Source organism: Nothobranchius furzeri, chromosome 13 (assembly GCF_043380555.1).
Source record: "Nothobranchius furzeri strain GRZ-AD chromosome 13, NfurGRZ-RIMD1, whole genome shotgun sequence".
Taxonomy (NCBI): domain Eukaryota; kingdom Metazoa; phylum Chordata; class Actinopteri; order Cyprinodontiformes; family Nothobranchiidae; genus Nothobranchius; species Nothobranchius furzeri.
This window is the reverse complement of record NC_091753.1, coordinates 46851572-46870237: the sequence shown is the minus strand read 5'-3', so window position 1 is coordinate 46870237 and position 18666 is coordinate 46851572. Positions and strand designations below refer to the sequence as shown.

Below are 18666 nucleotides of genomic sequence, written 5' to 3'. Positions count from 1 at the left end.
GACTCCTACTGCAGGGGTATAATGTATAACTCGGATTTTTAGGATTCCAAAAAGATGAAGAAAATGTTTTTGGTGTTTTAGTTTTGTTTAAAGTCCTAATACCTTCGTTTTTGTCGTTTTCCATTATAGTAATGTAGCAATTATCCTTTTTTTTATGTTCGTTTGCTGTGCGTCCGTACACGTGTTAACAATCCTTCCATCGATTTTAATTCCCGTTCACACAACGAATAGTGTTCGTCATGTCATTGGCCAATATTCATGTTACAGACTGATTGATAGCTACCCGAGCCTATCATAGCTTGTGAAGTCATTACAGTAGGCGTGACTGCCCGCCCTTTTTTTCGTGACTTTTCCGTCCATTTCAGTTCACCGTCACTACCGCCATTCTTTTTAACTGTGACAACATGGCTACCGCAGCGGGCCGTTACTACAGCGAAGACGGCAGGGCAACTAAACGGCAGAAAACTGACGGAATGGCCACGGTGAGTTCATTTGGTGTGTGAGTGATATTTTCACTTGTAGAACAAAAACAACCAGCTTGGTTTCGCTTTGCCTTCGGCAGAATTCAATATGGAAGAATTGCGAAAGGAACGTGGTCAGGGTCATTAAAATGCTTGCGAGTTGAGAATGGCGTCTCCATAAAATTCCTTTTTTCAAAGGCATTTTTGCAGTTTAGCTGTGTGTATTTGTAACCCCAACTATTGTTCATGTGCGTCTTTAGGTTATTGAGAATGGGATTGAGAGGGCGGTTTCTCCAACCGGGCCTCAACTGAGCCCGCTTTGTTCTAGTACCGGTCATGCTAACCTAAGGCTAGCTGGATTATAATCGGCACGATGGAGCAGACCGGTCCTTTTATCTAATTCTGTCACATAAATAAAATTATATTTTACTATCTGTCATTGTATTCTGTTTTATATGCTAAACAACTATTTAAACGAGGGGGAAACGGTAGTGTTAAATAAGGGGAAAAACTGCATAGTGTCTCCGACCTCCCTTCCCCCGCTTGCTTTTCGCCCCCTGAAAAATGAAGAAAATATCATTTCTATAGCGCCTCTCAAGATAAAAATCACGAGGCGCTTCACAAAAACAAAAAATGTAAAAATATAAAGAATGTCGAAAATGTGCTGAGTAGATCCTTTCAAGCTCAACACCAAGGCATGACTTTGTGACTCACTCACCAGTCCGTTATTCTATTCGACATTGGGTAACACTTTTTAACATGAACCTGTAGGGATACGAGGATCCCCATAAGACCCTTCCTTCTGTGGTGGTTCACGTTCGTGGCTTGATGGATGGCGTTACAGAGGCTGACATTGTGGAGGCTTTGCAAGAATTTGGAGCAATCAGGTAAAGATTAGCATCCTTTGTTTGTGAAAAATTTCTGCAGTGTGAAACAGAAGTCATAAACAGTGAAAGATCGGAGATCATTTTTAACAAAATTGTTTTGTCTCTTTCTTTAGTTATGTGGTTGTAATGCCAAACAAGCGTCAGGCGCTGGTGGAGTATGAAGACATGAACGGATCCTCCACAGCTGTAACTTATGCTGCAGACAACCAAGTGTACATCGCTGGCCACCCAGCTTTTATCAATTATTCCACCAGCAAGAAGATTTCAAGGCCAGGAGACTCGGACGACTCCAGAAGTGTTAACAATGTTCTGCTCTTCACCATCATGAACCCCATCTACCCCATCACCACGGTAATTTTTAACATTTTGGGTTTGTGATCATTCTTCTTCTAAGTCTCCTACTCACAACCCAAGGTTTAGAACTGATGGTGCCTCTTTGATGGGAGACAAAATGTCTCCAAGATAACCAGGAAAGTTCAGTTTCCAATTAAAACTCTCAAAATGAACATTTCAATGAAGGATGAATAAGAGGTTTAAAATATTAAAAATCGAACAGTAAATAGTGCAAAATGGAATCTCACAACAAAGATGCATTTGATTTTTTGCTGTAATTAAACAGGAAATTATAAATGAGTGATGTTATGCATTAGTTTTACATCTATGAATACAAGTAGCTCTCCGTTGCAGCTAACAAGAGGTAAACTTACCGAGGCGACTCTTTGTTCTTCGCCATGACGTGCTTCCTTTTAAGGTGCTCGTGCATCGCCAATGGGCTCCCGTGAAAGAAGTGTTTCACTTTGCCGAGTTTGCACTCTACGTACTATTCTTTTGAAAGTAGAGAGGCAGGAAGCAACCGCCAAACGTGCCGCAGCAGGCGAGATTTATAAAATAAACAACGCGTCAACTATTTAATCAACTTTTTTGTTTGTCAACGTCGTCATGACAAGTCGACTAATCATGGCAGCCCTAGTTTCCAGTTGTGGCCAGCAGTTGTGTTGAGACATGTTATTCTAAGGAAAGCCGCTCAATGTTTTTATCATTTTCTTAAATCCCACTCCTACTGTTCGCACGGGACACAAATCTTTAACCAAGTGGTGCGTCACTGCATCTGTCACGCTGTTCCATCGTCTGCTGTCTCTGTCATAAGGAGTAAGTTTTGTGTGTTTCTGTTAGCGTTTGCTGCCTGGAAGAAGCTGCAGCTGCAGGCTTTTTAGCTGCCAGCTGGCTCTCATTGTATTGTTTGGGATGCCTTCTTTTCAAGTGATTAAACAAGTTTTTGGTGTTGCCATCACTTGCCTTGACGCTCTGCTTGCAAACTTTGCAAATGACGTTTCACTGCTCTTTGTCATCTGGTGAAAAACCAAACCAGTTCCATTTAACGGACGAGGCGTTCTTCGGAACGAAAACTTCGTTGTCGCTCTCAGCCGCGGCCGAAGCTATGTTTGTTCACACAGGTGAAAACAAGCGGGGCACCAATATATTACTATAACTCTGAATGGTTATGGGTCAAACAAAGGCGTGTCATTTGCCTGGGGTAAGTTCCCTTTTCATTCAGAGGCAGAAATTCAACAGCAGAGCTGTGAATCGTGATAAAAAGGTCTCTCAAAAATGACAGACCGTCAGATGTGTAGATCGTAAAACGGTCTAAAATCGTCATATCGCCCAGCCCTATACCAACGTCCTTATAAATCTGTGTTTGTAACACTGCCATGTTGACTCGTTTTAAGAGTCTGATTTACAATTTTGTCACTGCCATGTGGAGGGAGGGGGAGAGGGAGATGTGATGCCGGCCTCGAAGTATGAGCAACAGGTCATCAGCTGGTACGGTCAGCTCTGAAAGGCGTTGATTGAAATTTCCTGATCACGCTGTTCACGGAAATCGGCCGATTTTGATTGGTGACCGACCCATCGGAACTTATCTAATCTGGAGCCTGTGTGTGTTACTGTATTAAATTTGTGTGATTTAATTTAAGGAAATTTGAGGGGTTATCTTTTTCCATTTGATAACATCTAATCTTGATTTGTGAAGGCAACTGCGTAACTGGAATGGATCAGTTGCACACATGGGTACACTGGCATTCAAGTTGAACGCATCCTACAGTCACACAAGTGGTTTTGGTGAACTTGATGACTCTGTAAATGATTTAAGATTAAAGACCGATAGTTGTCTCACTCACTGGTGTGGTGAAAAATGTCCTGCATTTGACCCATCCCCGTGGAGGCCTGTGAGCTGCAGTCAGGAACAATTTGGTAGTTTAACCCCACACAACTTAACGCTGAGTGTCAAGCGGAGAGGCATTGGTCTTTGGTATGATCCAACTGTGACTTCGGATCTCCCAGTTTCAGGGCAGGCACTCTACCTCTAGGCCACTGAGCTGTAGGACTGCAACTAACGACTATTTTAATAGTCACTGACTATTGAAACGATTAGTCGACTAATCGGATAATTATTACATTTTTTCTTAAATTTAGCATGAGATTGCTTTAATTATGTGAAAAATGATAATAAACACAAGAAAGATGAGTACTTCAATAGAAAAATGCATATTTTCTTGAACTTTGCTGCTGATTGGCCAATTCATACTGAAAGTAAATAAAAATGCCCTGTCTAACACCAATTAGGCACAGTGCTCAGTCAGTATAGACATAAATGCATAAATAAAATTAAAATACTTTTGTCAGGCACAGTCAGGCATAACATTAAATCTTTTTTAAAAGCGAAAATACATTTTAAAAAGTGTACATCCAAAACAAAACGTATTGGCTTTCATGTTATTTAAATCTTACCGAGGTGAGTCAGACTCCGTTTCATTCAACTGTCCGACGTGCTTTTTCTAAGTGTTCATGCATCAGCGAGGTGCTGCCATGATACACAAGGACTGCTTTGCAAATAATGCAGGTAATCTTTTTATTCGAAAGAATCCAGACTAGAATGCTTCCAGACATTTGATGTTTTGGTACACGTAGCTGCTGTGTTGGACACCGCAATTTCTGTTAGTTGACGCTCAGCAGAGAAGTTATTGCGTATGTGCGAGACTCGGCAGAGATTTAATGAAGCCTCACTCGGTCGGTAAAAACACGTCTGGCGACAACGTCAATAATGAAATTCATTGTCGACTATTTCCATTGTCGATATTTGTCAACAACGTTGACCAATCGTTGCAGCCCTACTGAGCTTGTTAAAGCTGAGATTTAAAATAAGTTGTTTGTTTTCCCCTACCTTTAATTGACTTGATGTGTTGGCTGTGATATACATGTCTGACAGTCTTGTGCTAAAGTTTTGTAAACGGGATGAGTAAAACCGCCTCAAGGGGATTCGTGTGGATAAAAGTTGTCAAACACCTTTTGCCTTTTTTGTTGCTTTTTATATAAAATGTGTTCTGTTTCCCACAAACAATATTTTCTATAAAGTCAGTATTTGTTTTTTTCTGTTGTTCTGGATTAACAAGATATGTCAGAGGTTACTGGTAAAGATGAAAACGTGTCTGATTAGTTTAGCGATGTTTATCTTGTTGAAAGTATCAACATGTCTGTTCTGCTTTTCCCTGCTCAGGATGTTCTCTACACGATTTGCAACAATTGTGGGCCTGTGCAGCGAATCGTCATCTTCAGGAAGAACGGGGTCCAATCCATGGTTGAATATCCTTGTCACTAGTGTTTTAGTGATTTATCAACAAATCAGTTTCTTTTTCATGTTGAAACTTCGGCATGGGGAACAATGCAATGCTTTGGTTGCAGACCCAACTTTTAAATACGTGTCTCTTCCTTAAGTCTGTCATCACATTTGACTCTGTGCAGAGTGCACAGCGAGCCAAGGCATCACTTAACGGAGCAGACATCTACTCTGGCTGCTGCACTCTAAAGATTGAGTATGCTAAGGTATGTGGTTCATTACCCTTTTAGTAACAATGGATTATTTTTTTTAACCTAATCACATTTATTTATACAGCAGTCTGCCTTTTGTATTGTTGAAGCTGGAGACCTGAAGGATGTACTGCAAAAGTAATTTGAGGCCGTGCCAAAGCGAAAACTTATTGAGTCGTTTAGTCTCTCCTTTTATGTTTTTGTAAAATTGTATGTAGAAATCTTCACATATTTTTGTTTGGAAAGAGAGACATTGCAGCACTAATGTCTGACTAAGAGAAGGCAAGCATCTAAAGACATTTTTACACGTTTATCAGTGCACATACAAAGTCGTCAGATCTGAGATGTTCAGTAAGATGGACAATGTGCGACTTGGAAAAGGATCATAATGTTCCACAAACTAGATATCTGTAACTAAATCTTCATTTCTTACATTGCCAGACTTAAGTGCAAGATTCACACTTGCTTAAACTACCAGAACTACCTCTGTTAAATCTAAAACTGTCTTGTAGCTCTACATACATTTTCAATGTGTTTTTTTTCTTACTGTCCGTAAGGCTGATGGTTTGAGGGTTTTATTTTTTGTGTTCATAAACATTGTATTCCTGCAGCCAACTCGTCTGAATGTCTTCAAGAATGATCAAGACACGTGGGACTACACAAACCCCAATCTGGGGGTGCAAGGTAAAACCTCAAACACACCCTGGAGCAGTCACTGTTGTTGGTAAATGCAGTGTTCAGCACAGTTTGTCAATTATCAAACGTATGCAGCTGAAATTGTCTCCTTTAAATCTCCTGGGAATATGTGTGGCGTTTGAGCAGTCAGGGTTCACACAGCTGAGAGTAAAATTTGTTGGAATCAGAAAAATGGATGCTAAACATGCAAAGATTGTTTAATGTCTGGGTGGATAAGAAAGTACACTTTTCTGTGTTGGGATGGCAGGAACACATCTGCAGACAGAAAGATAACAAAGTTGAGCTTTAATGTTTATTTTCTTTAGATTCTCATTGGACTGGAAAACTGTCTTTACCACTTAAGTGTCTTGAGGCTAGTATTCTCATTGCTGGTGGTATGTAGCTGTTGAGGAAAAAGAATTATGAGTCAGTGAACTGAACTGATGACTCGTGTTGCCTATGCTGGAATAGATTCCAGCAGGTTTGCACATGAGCTTAAGTGCCCTTTTTTCCTTCCAAACAACATTGATTCTGTTATCATGTGATGTTAATGTTTGATTAAAAAAAGTTTCCTAAATGTGTAGCAGAAATGGTGAAAAATTCTAATGAACTTATCCATCGTGATTTCACTTTATTTATTCCCTGAGCACCTGAAATTTAGTCAGGATGATCGGGTTACCTCAGAGATTGTTGTAATACTCTGTGCTGAAAGGTTAAGTCTAAGTCTGTCTTACTTCTAGAAACCAGTCAGACAAAACCAGATGGTTCTTTTTCACATGGGTAAAAATAGTTAAAAAGTAGGGATGCACCGATCAGGTTTTTTGCTGCCGATCACCGATACCGATATAAAAGTATGCTGATCACCGATACCGATCACCGATGCCGATCACGTGGATTGGCCAGAAATTTTCTACATTATAATGAGTGCTACAAACTACATAATCTGGGAATAAAGGAAATGTAACCTAATCTAAAATGGTCCGTATTAGGGTTGTCACGGTGTGAAAATTTAACCTCACGGTTATTGTGACCAAAATTACCACGGTTTTCGGTACTATCGCGGTATTTTTTTTAAACGTGCTACATTTTCACACAATTAAATAAACCCTGTATATCAGGAAAATATTGTCCTCAATTTGTGTCTAAATTTTGCCTAAAATGTGTTATTTTGTAATTATGTTGTTTACTTTTTTACATTTTTTCCCTTTAGTCTTTAAAATACCAATATTTGCCCATAACTTCTTATTTTATGTCTGTTTGATGTCATCATTTAAAAATATTAGATCAGATGATACTCAGTACTCAAGTAGCCTTCTAATCAGATACTTTTTTACCCTTACTTGAGCAATCCGTATATCAGGAAAATATTGTCCTTGGTTTGTGTTCCAGTGAGCTTTGCAGATGTGGGAAAATGTCATCAGGCAGTAATCATTGTTAAATTCATAATTATTCTCGGAGAGAGACCAACTCTTATCTGCCCCTGGGAGCCCCGTAATGCATAGCGTCATTTCAACATGGGGGTGTCCGCGACACGGTTTATATGCAGGTAGCGGCACTGCTGCTGCTTTATATAGCGACTCGTTGCATTCTCCCTCAACCCAAATCCTCGGATCACGCATTTTAGCTAAAACGCTAACGTTAACTTGCCTTGCGTTGACTGCAGAGATGTGGGTGATGGTCACGCAGATGTGTCATGAGATTTGAAGCGTTGCTGCCTTTTTCACAGACACTTTTTCTGCTCGTGCTGCAGACAGGATAGCCGTCCGTCCGTCTTCTATAAACTCCCTCGGCATTCTTCAAATATCTAAAATAAGCCCGTACTTCCGACTTTGTCTTCTTTGAGGGATAATAAATGCCCTCCTGAGCGCTGCCGTCTCCTCCTTTGACCATTATTTCAGCTTTAGCTTCAAGAAAGTTTTGTTGTAAACAAAGCGTGCATGTGCCGCCGGCAACTTCAGCCGATGATACGGTGGCTGGTAAGGGTCACCGCGCCTACACCGCAGCCACGGTAAACCCACCAAGATAATATAGTTTTTTAAAAAACAAGACGGTTATTATTATTGTCAACTTTTTTTACCGGGGTTTACCGCTACACTAGTTACCGTGACAACCCTACCTGATCGGTTTGCTTTGATCTATTTTGAAAATTCCGATCAAAACCGATAGGGGCGCTATCGGCCGATTACGATCAAATGCCGATCCATCGGTGCATCCCTATTAAAAAGCACATTTATTTAGGTCTTCTGAGTTGATGCAGTGACTAGATCAGTAACGGACCAAAGGCTGAATAAGGATCAGCATTAAACTGGTAGCTTCCTGCTCATTGTTTTAGTTTATTTTTCTGTAAGCCAGGAGCTTTATGAGTGATGACAGAAATGGATTTGTTTTACTGTCCCTCTGCTGACAGCTGGGTGGCGACTAGTGATTCCAGAAGTCTTGTTGACAAATGGGCTAATGCAAACTGTTAGAGGTGTTTTCTTTTTGTTTGCATTTGCTGCTCCTGCTTCCTTCACACAACACATGAGTTCCTCATTGCACATTTAAATATGCAGATAACTAATTACCACAGAGTTGCATTGAACATTGGTGGGCTCTAAACGTTTCTGAGCTGCTTCTTGGGTTTGAAAGTGAATAACGGTGTCACTTTATTTGGAAGAGTGAACGGAGACCAGCTTCAGTTTACAGGATGACGTCTGTAGTCTGCAGTCTCCAGATGACCGTGAGACTGCAGATGACATACATGTAATCTGTGCAGAGGGAAATGCAAATGCATGATCGCACCAGCAGTCTTCCATCGGTCCATTCTCCCCAATAAGGACACTACAACAGTCATACAGAAGGCTAAATGAGCCAAAATACAAGGAGAAATTTCTACAAGACACCCTCCACTCACCATGAAGAAGTAGGACTGATACACCAGTCATTTGCCATCTCAGTTCTTGCACAAGCCTCATGAAGACACTTGAAGAGAGTGTGGGGCGTTTTGGGCACTGAGCTACACTTGGTCCCTCCCCCCTCTCCCTTCCTCCTACCGTTTCCTGTTGCAGGACACATTTGAATCCACATCTTGCATCTACAACGCTCCACTGTCAACACCCAACGAAGACTTACACCAGAGGATGCACAACCACCCAGAAAGAAGCTAGTGACAAACATCCTTCACTACAGCTGATGACGCATACTGATACAGCCATCACATTTTTAAAAGTCTTGGCCTTCCAGGACCGTTTTTGGGCTGCATTCATCACGCTTTCCGACATGCAAATGAAATATTTGAGCAACACATTTTGCTGATGTTGCACCAACAGATGCCATTCACACTGGAGTCAACACAAGACAACTGATGAAGACAGGACACTGCTGATAACACCATCAAGCACACTCAAAGCAGTCATACCCACTTCTTGTTATATCCCATAAATACTCCCCTACATGGAATTCTTTTTTCTCTCTGGTTTTCTTGTCATTCTTCTCATTTTCCTTGTTTAGTTATCCTTCTATTGCGTAGTTTCTTCGATACCTGACTCTAGAACCTGTGTAACACCTTCCATGTAATGCAGGTTTGGCTTTTTGCGGCTAAGAGGAGCCACCTACCCCCTCCCCCTCAACTGAAATGTGCTCTATGGCAACCTCAGGCCTGCCAGTGGACGCTAAGCAGACTATTCCTCTAAAATGGAACAGAAAGGACTGAGACGCCCGACAACCCATTTCAACTTGATAAAACCAAGAATCCATCCTGGGGTGGAGAGTTGTCCCCCTCCCTCTAGCAGGAGGATGTGTATTGAGCTTCCTACTGTTAAAAAATATGCAGTAAGTAATTTGAGAGCCTCCTTGGAACGCAACTGCACAGCACCACATGATCCCAGCAGCCAACATCAACAAACAAGAAAGATTAAATGATTTTCTCACACACATTTTTGTGGTTTTGAAGCCTGCTTTGAATGTTGTTTAAAACTGATACCCCCTCTTGACAGTTTCATTGATGTGGCTGCCTCAACATGTGACAGTTTCGTTGGAAAGCAACAACAACAAAAAAAAATTTTATTTGGAACAAGGGTGTAAACTTAAATTGCGGATGTTGTTGAGCCATGACCCATCATGTTAATTTATAAAATATTTCACGCCTGAAAAGCCAGGAGGGAAGTTCATCCACCCCCACACCCCCACGCTGGCTGCAGGGGTTCACATTGTCTGGTCGGTCACCTGTTGAGGTGCCTGTTCATCAAGTTTTGTCTGAATTCTAAAATGATTCCATATGAGATGAAAGACTTAACTGGGGTAATTTTCAATCTTTTCTGCACACCCCACCCCTTTTTATATATATATATATATAATGTGAACTTAATTTTGCTTCCATTCTGATTGTGTATCTGTACAGATGGAGATGCAGATGGCAATGGGAGCAATTCAGGTGTGTGTGAGCATACAGACTTTATTTTTTCAATTTATACACTTGTGACCTACTGTCACTTTTTAACTCACTTTCTGCTAATAGAAATATTATTTTAATAGTCGATTAATCACTAGGTTAATCTGTGTGATTAGTCGACTTGTTGTTAGGGTTGGGCATCATTTGATTTTGAACGATTCCAATTCCTCGTTTCGATTCCGGTTCCTATCTATTCCTGATTCTGATTCTTTCAAGACAATACATGCGTTACATGAGCCAGCTAGCCACAGGTCCTACTTGATGAAATAATCTTAACTTCAACATGAATTTTAATTCTATGAACCACAACATCACCTTCATTTAGACAAAAACATGTTTTGGAGAAAAAAAGAAAAAGACTTGCAGCACAACCAGTGTGTTTGTTTCTGACCACAACCAAAGTCTGTAAGAAGCCTCTGGGATGAGAGGCTAAATGTCTCCAACATATCCAGAAACGTCCAGCTGTTTTCAGCTAAAACTCTCAGGATGATCATGTCCAGGATGACTGAGAACTACACCTCCATGCTGCAGCAACTTTCAGTCAGAACAGAAAGTGAAACTTAAACGTAGCTGCTGTCAGTTACAGTCTAACAGATTTTAAACATTAAAACTCAACAGAAATAGTTCGGAAAGGAAATTAAAATGTTATTTTTAATTATTTATTGTAGCAGAAGCTGGTGTGGTCCACGACAAAGAAAGCTGCTCTAGCATGATGAATTTATTCTACAGGTTATTGTTCAGCCTTCTGACGTTCACACACAAGTGTTGAACGGCTGCGTCTGACTGCTGACGCTCCGTGTGTGTTTTTATTTCTGCAGTGAGACAAACTCACCTCACACCGTCCAGAGTTTGTTCTTTAAGCTTCTATTAAATCCACAGTGTTGATGTATTTTAATAAGTTTCTTCTACTGTGCAGGAATTAGTTTACGGAGTAAAAGTTTGGCAGACGCGTTTGTTTATATTTGGCCGCTGCGCGCCGGGTGGTGGGAGGGGGGGCGCGGTGCTGCACACACAGCTGGTGTGATCATGAAAAGCGTTGATCTTTAAACGATTCCAGGAAAAACTAACTGTTGGAACCGGTGCCACTCGATGCTCAATGCCCAACCCTACTTATCGTGTCATGCATAGAGTATAGCTTATTGCACCAGGATGCAGTTGTTTCATGTACCCATCATTAGCTTCTAGTTTGAAGTGTGATCTATTATGTGCCATCTAAAAATAAAGACAAGGTGATGGCTTATCGAATAACAGGGGTCTCATGTCAGTCAGCAAGTTTAAAATGACCTCGGTAAGAATGTTTGCTTGTCGATGTGTGCATGTTGCCTCGGTAACAAACTCATCCATTGAAGAGGAGTGCTTTTTTAACACTTAACATAGAGGGATCCAATAAATCTTTAGCGATTGTAACATTATAGCAAATACGTGACATACCAGCTCAGGGGTCTGGTGGTATGAGTGTCCGTCCTGAGTCTAGGAGATTGTGGATTCAAGTTCACGACCCAAAGCCTTATTTGGCACTGGGCATTATGGGGTTGGATTGGGGGGTCAAAACACCAAACGGTTGCTGAGTGCAGCTGTGTCTGCAGTTCACTGCTCCCAACAGGGGATGGGTCAAATTTCACACACCAGTGCGACAACTAGTGGGAGTTTAACTTTAACTTTAACTAAAGGCAATGAAATCACCATCACTACTGTTGCTGCACGTAGCAACAGCAGTTGTTAGCAGCTAGTGAGAGGTAATTGGGTTACAGAGGCAACTGTTCCTCTTTGTTCTCAGCCATGATGGGCTTTCTTTTAAAGTGTTCATTTGTCACTGTTGTGCTCCCGTCAAAGGAGAGTTCTAATTTGCAGATTATTTTATAAAATACTCAAACGTTTGAGCTACGTTGCCGGGTCGCCATGTCTTGCTTTTTCGGTGACGCGACTGCTGACCCTGATGGCCACCACTGTACATGTTCCTCGAGCAGAAAGCAGCAGGCAAGATTTAAAGGAGGGGCGGGGTGGGAGCTTCATAGAATAAATGACATTGATTATAAAAATTTTGGCGACTATTTTGGTAGACGTCATTGCGACAAATCACCTAATTGTAGCAGCACTACTTTCTTTACATCCACCTCTTTTTTTTGTTGAGGTGAGAGGATGTATTAAACAGGTCATTTCTAAGTCATGTGCAATGTTCTTTCTCCCAACACCTCCCTCTTCATTTCCCTTCAGCTTACTGAAATACTAAATGCAATCACTGACAGCTCAGCTACTTGGAGTGATTGTAGCAGCCTGGAGTGTGATGTGGGGGATGGAGTATTAATGTGTGCTGGTTTGATCTTTACGATTCACATGAATAGATCTGTTTTCCAATCTGGGCGGGTTTATTCTGAAACACCCCAATTGATCTATGTGCGGAGGGTGTATTTTATTTAAATGTGAGTTTTTTTTTTTTTTTTTTTTTTCATTTTATTTATTTATTTTTTTTTTTGTGCTTGGGCTTTTCACTATCCTGTAAATATTATTACTGTGTTATTTCTAGACTTTTCTATCTTTTCTGTAATGCTTTTGTCTGCCTCCTCTCTTCCTGTCCTCATAGAAGATGTGAGCACGAACCCAAACAAACGACAGAGACAGCCTGCCCTACTGGGAGATCATCCTCCTGAGTACGGTAAGGCTTAAAGGAACAAAGATCAACCTTTCTTCAGCATTGACTAGGCATTTCCTCTGAATGCGTAAACATTGCGTAATTTTCACGAAGCATAGTACACAGCACTTGGCTGCCGTTTGAATGGATGACTGTTTGAAGTGTCACAATTTGGATGCGTTCCAGATGCATAGACATTTTTGGTCTTGCGATGTGGGACCTGCTGTGTGGAACACTCGCTGCTTTTATACGTCTGAATCAGTCCTGTTGGGAAGGGTGCTCACAGGGAAACGTGTCTTGGTACATTACACATGCTTACGCATCCAGTAGGAAACCAAGATTCAAGAAAGTGCCATTTCATTTTATCTAAGCTGGTTTATAAACACAGTCCTCCACACAGTAGCAGATGTGTTCAATCATTTGTATTCATCTGGGCTAAGGGCTAAAATCCAAGAGGTTTTTTTTTTTTCATCTGTTTTGGTGGATTCATTCTTTAGGGGGTGGTTACCATGGCTACGACGATAGTTATGGATCCCCACCCTATGAAGGACGTCGGATGGGTCCACCAATGAGAGGACGTGGAGGAAGAAGCTATGGACCAGGGTACGGACCTCCTCCTCCACCCCCCGGCGAGTACGGCGCCCACTCTGATTCTCCAGTTGTGATGGTTTATGGCCTGGACCCTGTGAAGATGAACGCTGATCGTGTCTTCAATATCTTCTGTCTCTATGGGAACGTGGAAAGGGTCAGTATCCTGGAGAGAAACCTGTATTTAGTTGAATTCTGTGTTTTAGGTTGCAGATGTTTGTAAGATTCCATTTTTACTAATTTGGTAACATAAACTGTGTTAAATCTTGAGTTTTATTTAAGGAAATGACTGAGAAAACCTGTACTTTTAACTATAAGTTATTAGTGAAGTCAGCATTTTAAGAGGGTCTTTATAATTGAGGATGTGTGTGAGCTCAAACATCGTTACTCGCAGTACACGCTTCAGTAACCTGGGAGACGACCGGAACAACCTGTCCTCTGTTTAACTTCAGGTTAAGTTCATGAAAAGTAAACCCGGAGCTGCCATGGTGGAAATGGGAGACTGCTATGCGGTGGATCGGGCCATTACTCACCTCAACAACAATTTTCTGTTTGGGCAGAAACTGAACGTTTGGTGAGTTCACCTTGCAGAAGTGGAACTATTGAGAACTTTAAATGAAAAGCTTGTGCTTAAAAAAATAAATAAATAAAAACCCAAATACTTCACAACATCTTCAGATAAATTTCTTCTTGAATTGCAAATGAAAATAATTTTAAAATCCCTTCTCTGCAGTGTGTCCAAGCAGCAAGCTATTGTTCCTGGCCAGTGCTACGAGCTGGAGGATGGCACCAGCAGCTTCAAAGATTTCCACGACTCCAGGAACAACCGGTTCACCTCTCCAGAACAGGCAGCCAAGAACCGCATCCAGCACCCGAGCAACGTGTTGCATTTCTTCAACGCTCAGCCAGATGCTTCTCCAGAGATTTTCTCTCAGGTCCGTTTGAGAACAAATTGAAATAACTGACTAATCACATGTAGTTGCATATGAATTTGTGTATGTAAATCATGTACTGTTATTTATAAATATGATTCACACAGTTTAAAACAAATATCTTACAGATTTGTGAAGAGATCGGTGTGAAGAGCCCTGTTAGTGTCAAGATGTTCACAGGGAAAAGTAAGCAGCCTATCATGTTTTTTTCAGGCCAGTAAACATGTTTAACAATTAAAGGTGCCGTATGTAAGAATACAATATTTTTACAATCAGAAAATCTCCAAAAAGAGTGTTTCATTCATTTTGGAATGAAAGTTCTACTGAAACATCCAGCTGGCTGCAGGGATTGTCAGTTTTTCTCCTTTCAAAACAAAAGAACGTAACTGTGTACCATCAGTGAGTGTGGGGTTGTGTCTCCTGCTACTCCTGTGCCGACGATTGTAATTTAACAAGCTGGCAAAAAGCTCCAGTCGTTTAAAGTGGTTGCAGTAAACAAATTTTACCACAGGGTGTCGTTTTTACTTAGTTTACACATGATGCACCTTTAAATGTCCTTAGGTCTGACTCTAAAGTTGTTCTGTGTAAACTGCTGAATAAGCACTGGACTAATGAGCTGTGAATCTGAACTCCTGATGTATTTGTAACCAACAGGTGCCGCAGCTCCCAGTGATCGCAGTGCTTCTGGCCTGTTGGAGTGGGAGTCCATCAACGACGCCATGGAAGCTCTGGCTTTGATCAACCACTACCAGATGAAGAACCCAGGTGTGTGCAAAAAACACGATGGTGATAGTTTCAATATTAAAAATTTTTTTTTGACAATCTTGGTTTAAATGTGCAACAGAGGCTAAGAATAAGAAGAATAACCTTAAGGCAAAACCGTTTTTCTGAGAAGTGTTTATATATTTCATTTGCATTGGATAATCTAGCTTGTCAAAATGAAATGGGTTTAATTTTTTGTTTTAACACGGATGTAACCTCATGTTTTGGATTGTTGACTGAGAAACGTGTTCTACTTGTTTTGAAAACACGCTGAATGTTTATGTTCATTTAGCAGACGCTTTTATCCAAAGCGTCTTACAATTCATAACCTTTAGGGCATGTTGTGATCTGTGGGGGTACCCGGAGGAAACCCACTCATGCATGGGGAGAACACGCAACTAGGGATGCACCGATCAGGTTTTTTGCTGCCGATACCGATATCAAAGAATGCTGATCACCGATGCCGATCACGTGGATTGGCCAGAAATTTTCTACAACATTATAATGAGTGCTACAAACTACATAATCTGGGAATAAAGGAAATGTAACCTAATCTAAAATGGTCCGTATTAGGGTTGTCACGGTGTGAAAATTTAACCTCACGGTTATTGTGACCAAAATTACCACGGTTTTCGGTATTATCGCGGTATTTTTTTTTAAACGTGCTACATTTTCACACAATTAAACAAACCCTGTATATCAGGAAAATATTGTCCTCAGTTTGTGTCTAAATTTTGCCTAAAATGTGTTATTTTGTAATTATGTTGTTTATTTGTTTACATTTTTCCCCTTTAGTCTTTAAAATACCAATATTTGCCCATAACTTCTTATTTTATGTCTGTTTGATGTCATCATTTAAAAATATTAGATCAGATGATACTCAGTACTCAAGTAGCCTTCTAATCAGATACTTTTTTACCCTTACTTGAGTAATAAACCCTATATCAGGAAAATATTGTCCTCGGTTTGTGTCCTTCCAGTGAGCTTTGCAGATGTGGGAAAATGTCATCAGGCAGTAATCATTGTTAAATTCATAATTATTCTCGGAGAGAGACCAACTCTTATCTGCCCCTGGGAGCCCCGTAATGCATAGCGTCATTTCAACATGGGGGTGTCCGCGACACGGTTTATATGCAGGTAGCGGCGCTGCGGCTGCTTTATATAGCGACTCGTTGCATTCTCCCTCAACCCAAATCCTCGGATCACGCATTTTAGCTAAAACGCTAACGTTAGCTTGCCTTGCGTTGACTGCAGAGTTGTGGGTGATGGTCATCAGATGTGTCATGAGATTTGAAGCGTTGCTGCCTTTCACAGACACTTTTTCTGCTCGTGCTGCAAACAGGATAGCCGTCCGTCCGTCTTCTATAAACTCCCTCGGCATTCTTCAAATATCTAAAATATGCCCGTACTTCCGACTTTGTCTTCTTTGAGGGATAATAAATGCCCTCCTGAGCGCTGCCGTCTCCTCCTTTGACCATTATTTCAGCTTTAGCTTCAAGAAAGTTTTGTTGTAAACAAAGCGTGCATGTGCCGCCGGCAACTTCAGCCGATGATACGGTGGCTGGTAAGGGTCACCGCGCCTACACCGCAGCCACGGTAAACCCACCAAGATAATATAGTTTTTTAAAAAACAAGACGTTTATTATTATTGTCAACTTTTTTTTTTTACCGGGGTTTACCGCTACACTGGTTACCGTGACAACCCTACCTGATCGGTTTGCTTTGATCTATTTTGAAAATTCCGATCAAAACCGATAGGGGCGCTATCGGCCGATTACGATCAAATGCCGATCCATCGGTGCATCCCTACACGCAACTCCACACATAAAGGCTGCAGCCGAGTTTCGATCCTGCAAACTTTGTGCTGCGAGGCAACAGTGCTAACAACTGTGCCACCATGCAACCCATGAACATGTAAATGGTCTTCTACTCCCTATGTCCTGCGTTAGCTGCTGAAAGAAAACTGATTCAGAAAAAGGCACAAAAATCTATGATTTTTGCATTCATGGACTCAGCGGGGAAGGCCATGTCAGTTTAGCTGCCAGGAGAAAGCGGCACATCTCGGCTAGTACAAGCTAACCATTAGCGTTAGCTAGTTTGTGGAGATGTAACATCAATGTTTTTATTTTTTACCCAAGAAAGAAAAGCAACCAGAGGCAGTGGGAGAGTTGATTACGGTTAGTCAATCAGGGGTGAGATGCTTGAATATCATTAATAAGCATGAGTAAGATGCCAAATCCTGTCTTGTTCTGCCACCACTCCAACGACTAACTCCTACTTCTTGAAACTGGAGGGCCAGAGCTCCCCCCCCCCAGAGAAAACTACTCAGGGCATTCATTCGTTCATACTAGAGTCCACAGCAAATGTATTGAAATAACGAGTCAATGCCCACTTTAACATCTTGTCTCTTGTCTTTCCAGGTGGTCCTTATCCCTACACACTAAAGCTGTGCTTCTCCACCGCTCAGCATGCTAACTGAGAGCATTCGTAGCCAAGGGAGGATGTGTTCTTGTACTTATGACTGCTTGCAACAAACCTGCAGCCGTTTGATTTAAAATAATTTAACCGTTGAGGACCCAGTTGATCTAGAACGTGAAAAATGTTGTCTTTTTTTTTATATATATATTAAACACCATACAAACAAGTATTTAAATTTGATATTTGTTGCCCAGATGTGGTTTAGATTTCTTTAGTGTGTGTGTTTTCACTATTAAGTTGTCCTTTTTACTTTTAGTATTATAGTTATTCAGTAACCTGACGTGATGTATTAACACAAACTGGTTTTAATGCTCAGGTGGTTCTAAGTAGCAGTGGACAACATGGTTTTGTAAAAGTTGACTTTTGGAACTTTTAGTACAACTTTTTTTTTTTGTTTGTTTGTTTTAATTACGGACGGACTGTTCATTTTTGTCTCTGAGTGGTACCAGATGGAGAATTGTTTTGTTCTAAGAAAATAAAGAAAATTATTTCAGACTAGTGTGTTTTCCTAATTAACATGTAATAACTTAATCTAATGGCTTGATCCCTGATTGTTTATGAATATTTCTGGTTGCACGGTTTTTACTAGACTGTGTTCATTTGGTGGGTATTGCACTATAAACATCCTGTGTATTTTATTTATATTTATTTTTGGCTTTCTTGTGGTGCTTTTGATCAAGTTTGACTGAATGTAACTGGATAAACTTCATTAACAAAGTACTTTGTTTATTTAGTCGTTGCAGAATGGTCTAGCTGATCAGAAGAAGCCTGCAGCCGAAGACAACTTATTACTGAATACTGTCTTGTGAAAATGGAGATCGAGGCTGTTGAACATGTTTAATGCATCTTCCTTCATTAGCTTGTTTATTTGGTCACTACTGCTTCCTGAACAAATAACACTTTGCTGCAAACACAGCTGCTCACGTTGGTAAACACCAAGGTGTTTGTTCTCCTTCACCAC

The 18666-nt window shown here is 40.8% G+C and overlaps 1 protein-coding gene across 1 annotated transcript; it reads left to right on the top strand.

The window, feature by feature from the left end:
- Positions 1-113: 113 nt before the first annotated feature.
- Positions 114-18200, top strand: LOC107380148 (heterogeneous nuclear ribonucleoprotein L). Its single transcript, XM_015951246.3, has 14 exons — positions 114-482; positions 1233-1348; positions 1462-1699; positions 4902-4987; positions 5131-5227; positions 5824-5896; positions 10266-10298; positions 12898-12969; positions 13443-13690; positions 13986-14107; positions 14267-14468; positions 14594-14651; positions 15120-15230; positions 17648-18200. Exons 1-14 carry the CDS (start codon positions 405-407, stop codon positions 17704-17706), a joined length of 1593 nt encoding a protein of 530 aa, XP_015806732.1. The 5' UTR covers positions 114-404; the 3' UTR covers positions 17707-18200.
- Positions 18201-18666: the final 466 nt, after the last annotated feature.

Excerpts from the sequence above, each read along its gene's own strand:
- LOC107380148 (XM_015951246.3), top strand. The coding sequence starts at position 405 with ATGGCTACCGCAGCGGGCCGTTACTACAGCGAAGACGGCAGGGCAACT. Across the intron at positions 12,970-13,442 it reads AGATCATCCTCCTGAGTACG|GGGGTGGTTACCATGGCTAC; the intron begins GTAAGGCTTAAA and ends TTCATTCTTTAG. Across the intron at positions 15,231-17,647 it reads CTACCAGATGAAGAACCCAG|GTGGTCCTTATCCCTACACA; the intron begins GTGTGTGCAAAA and ends TTGTCTTTCCAG.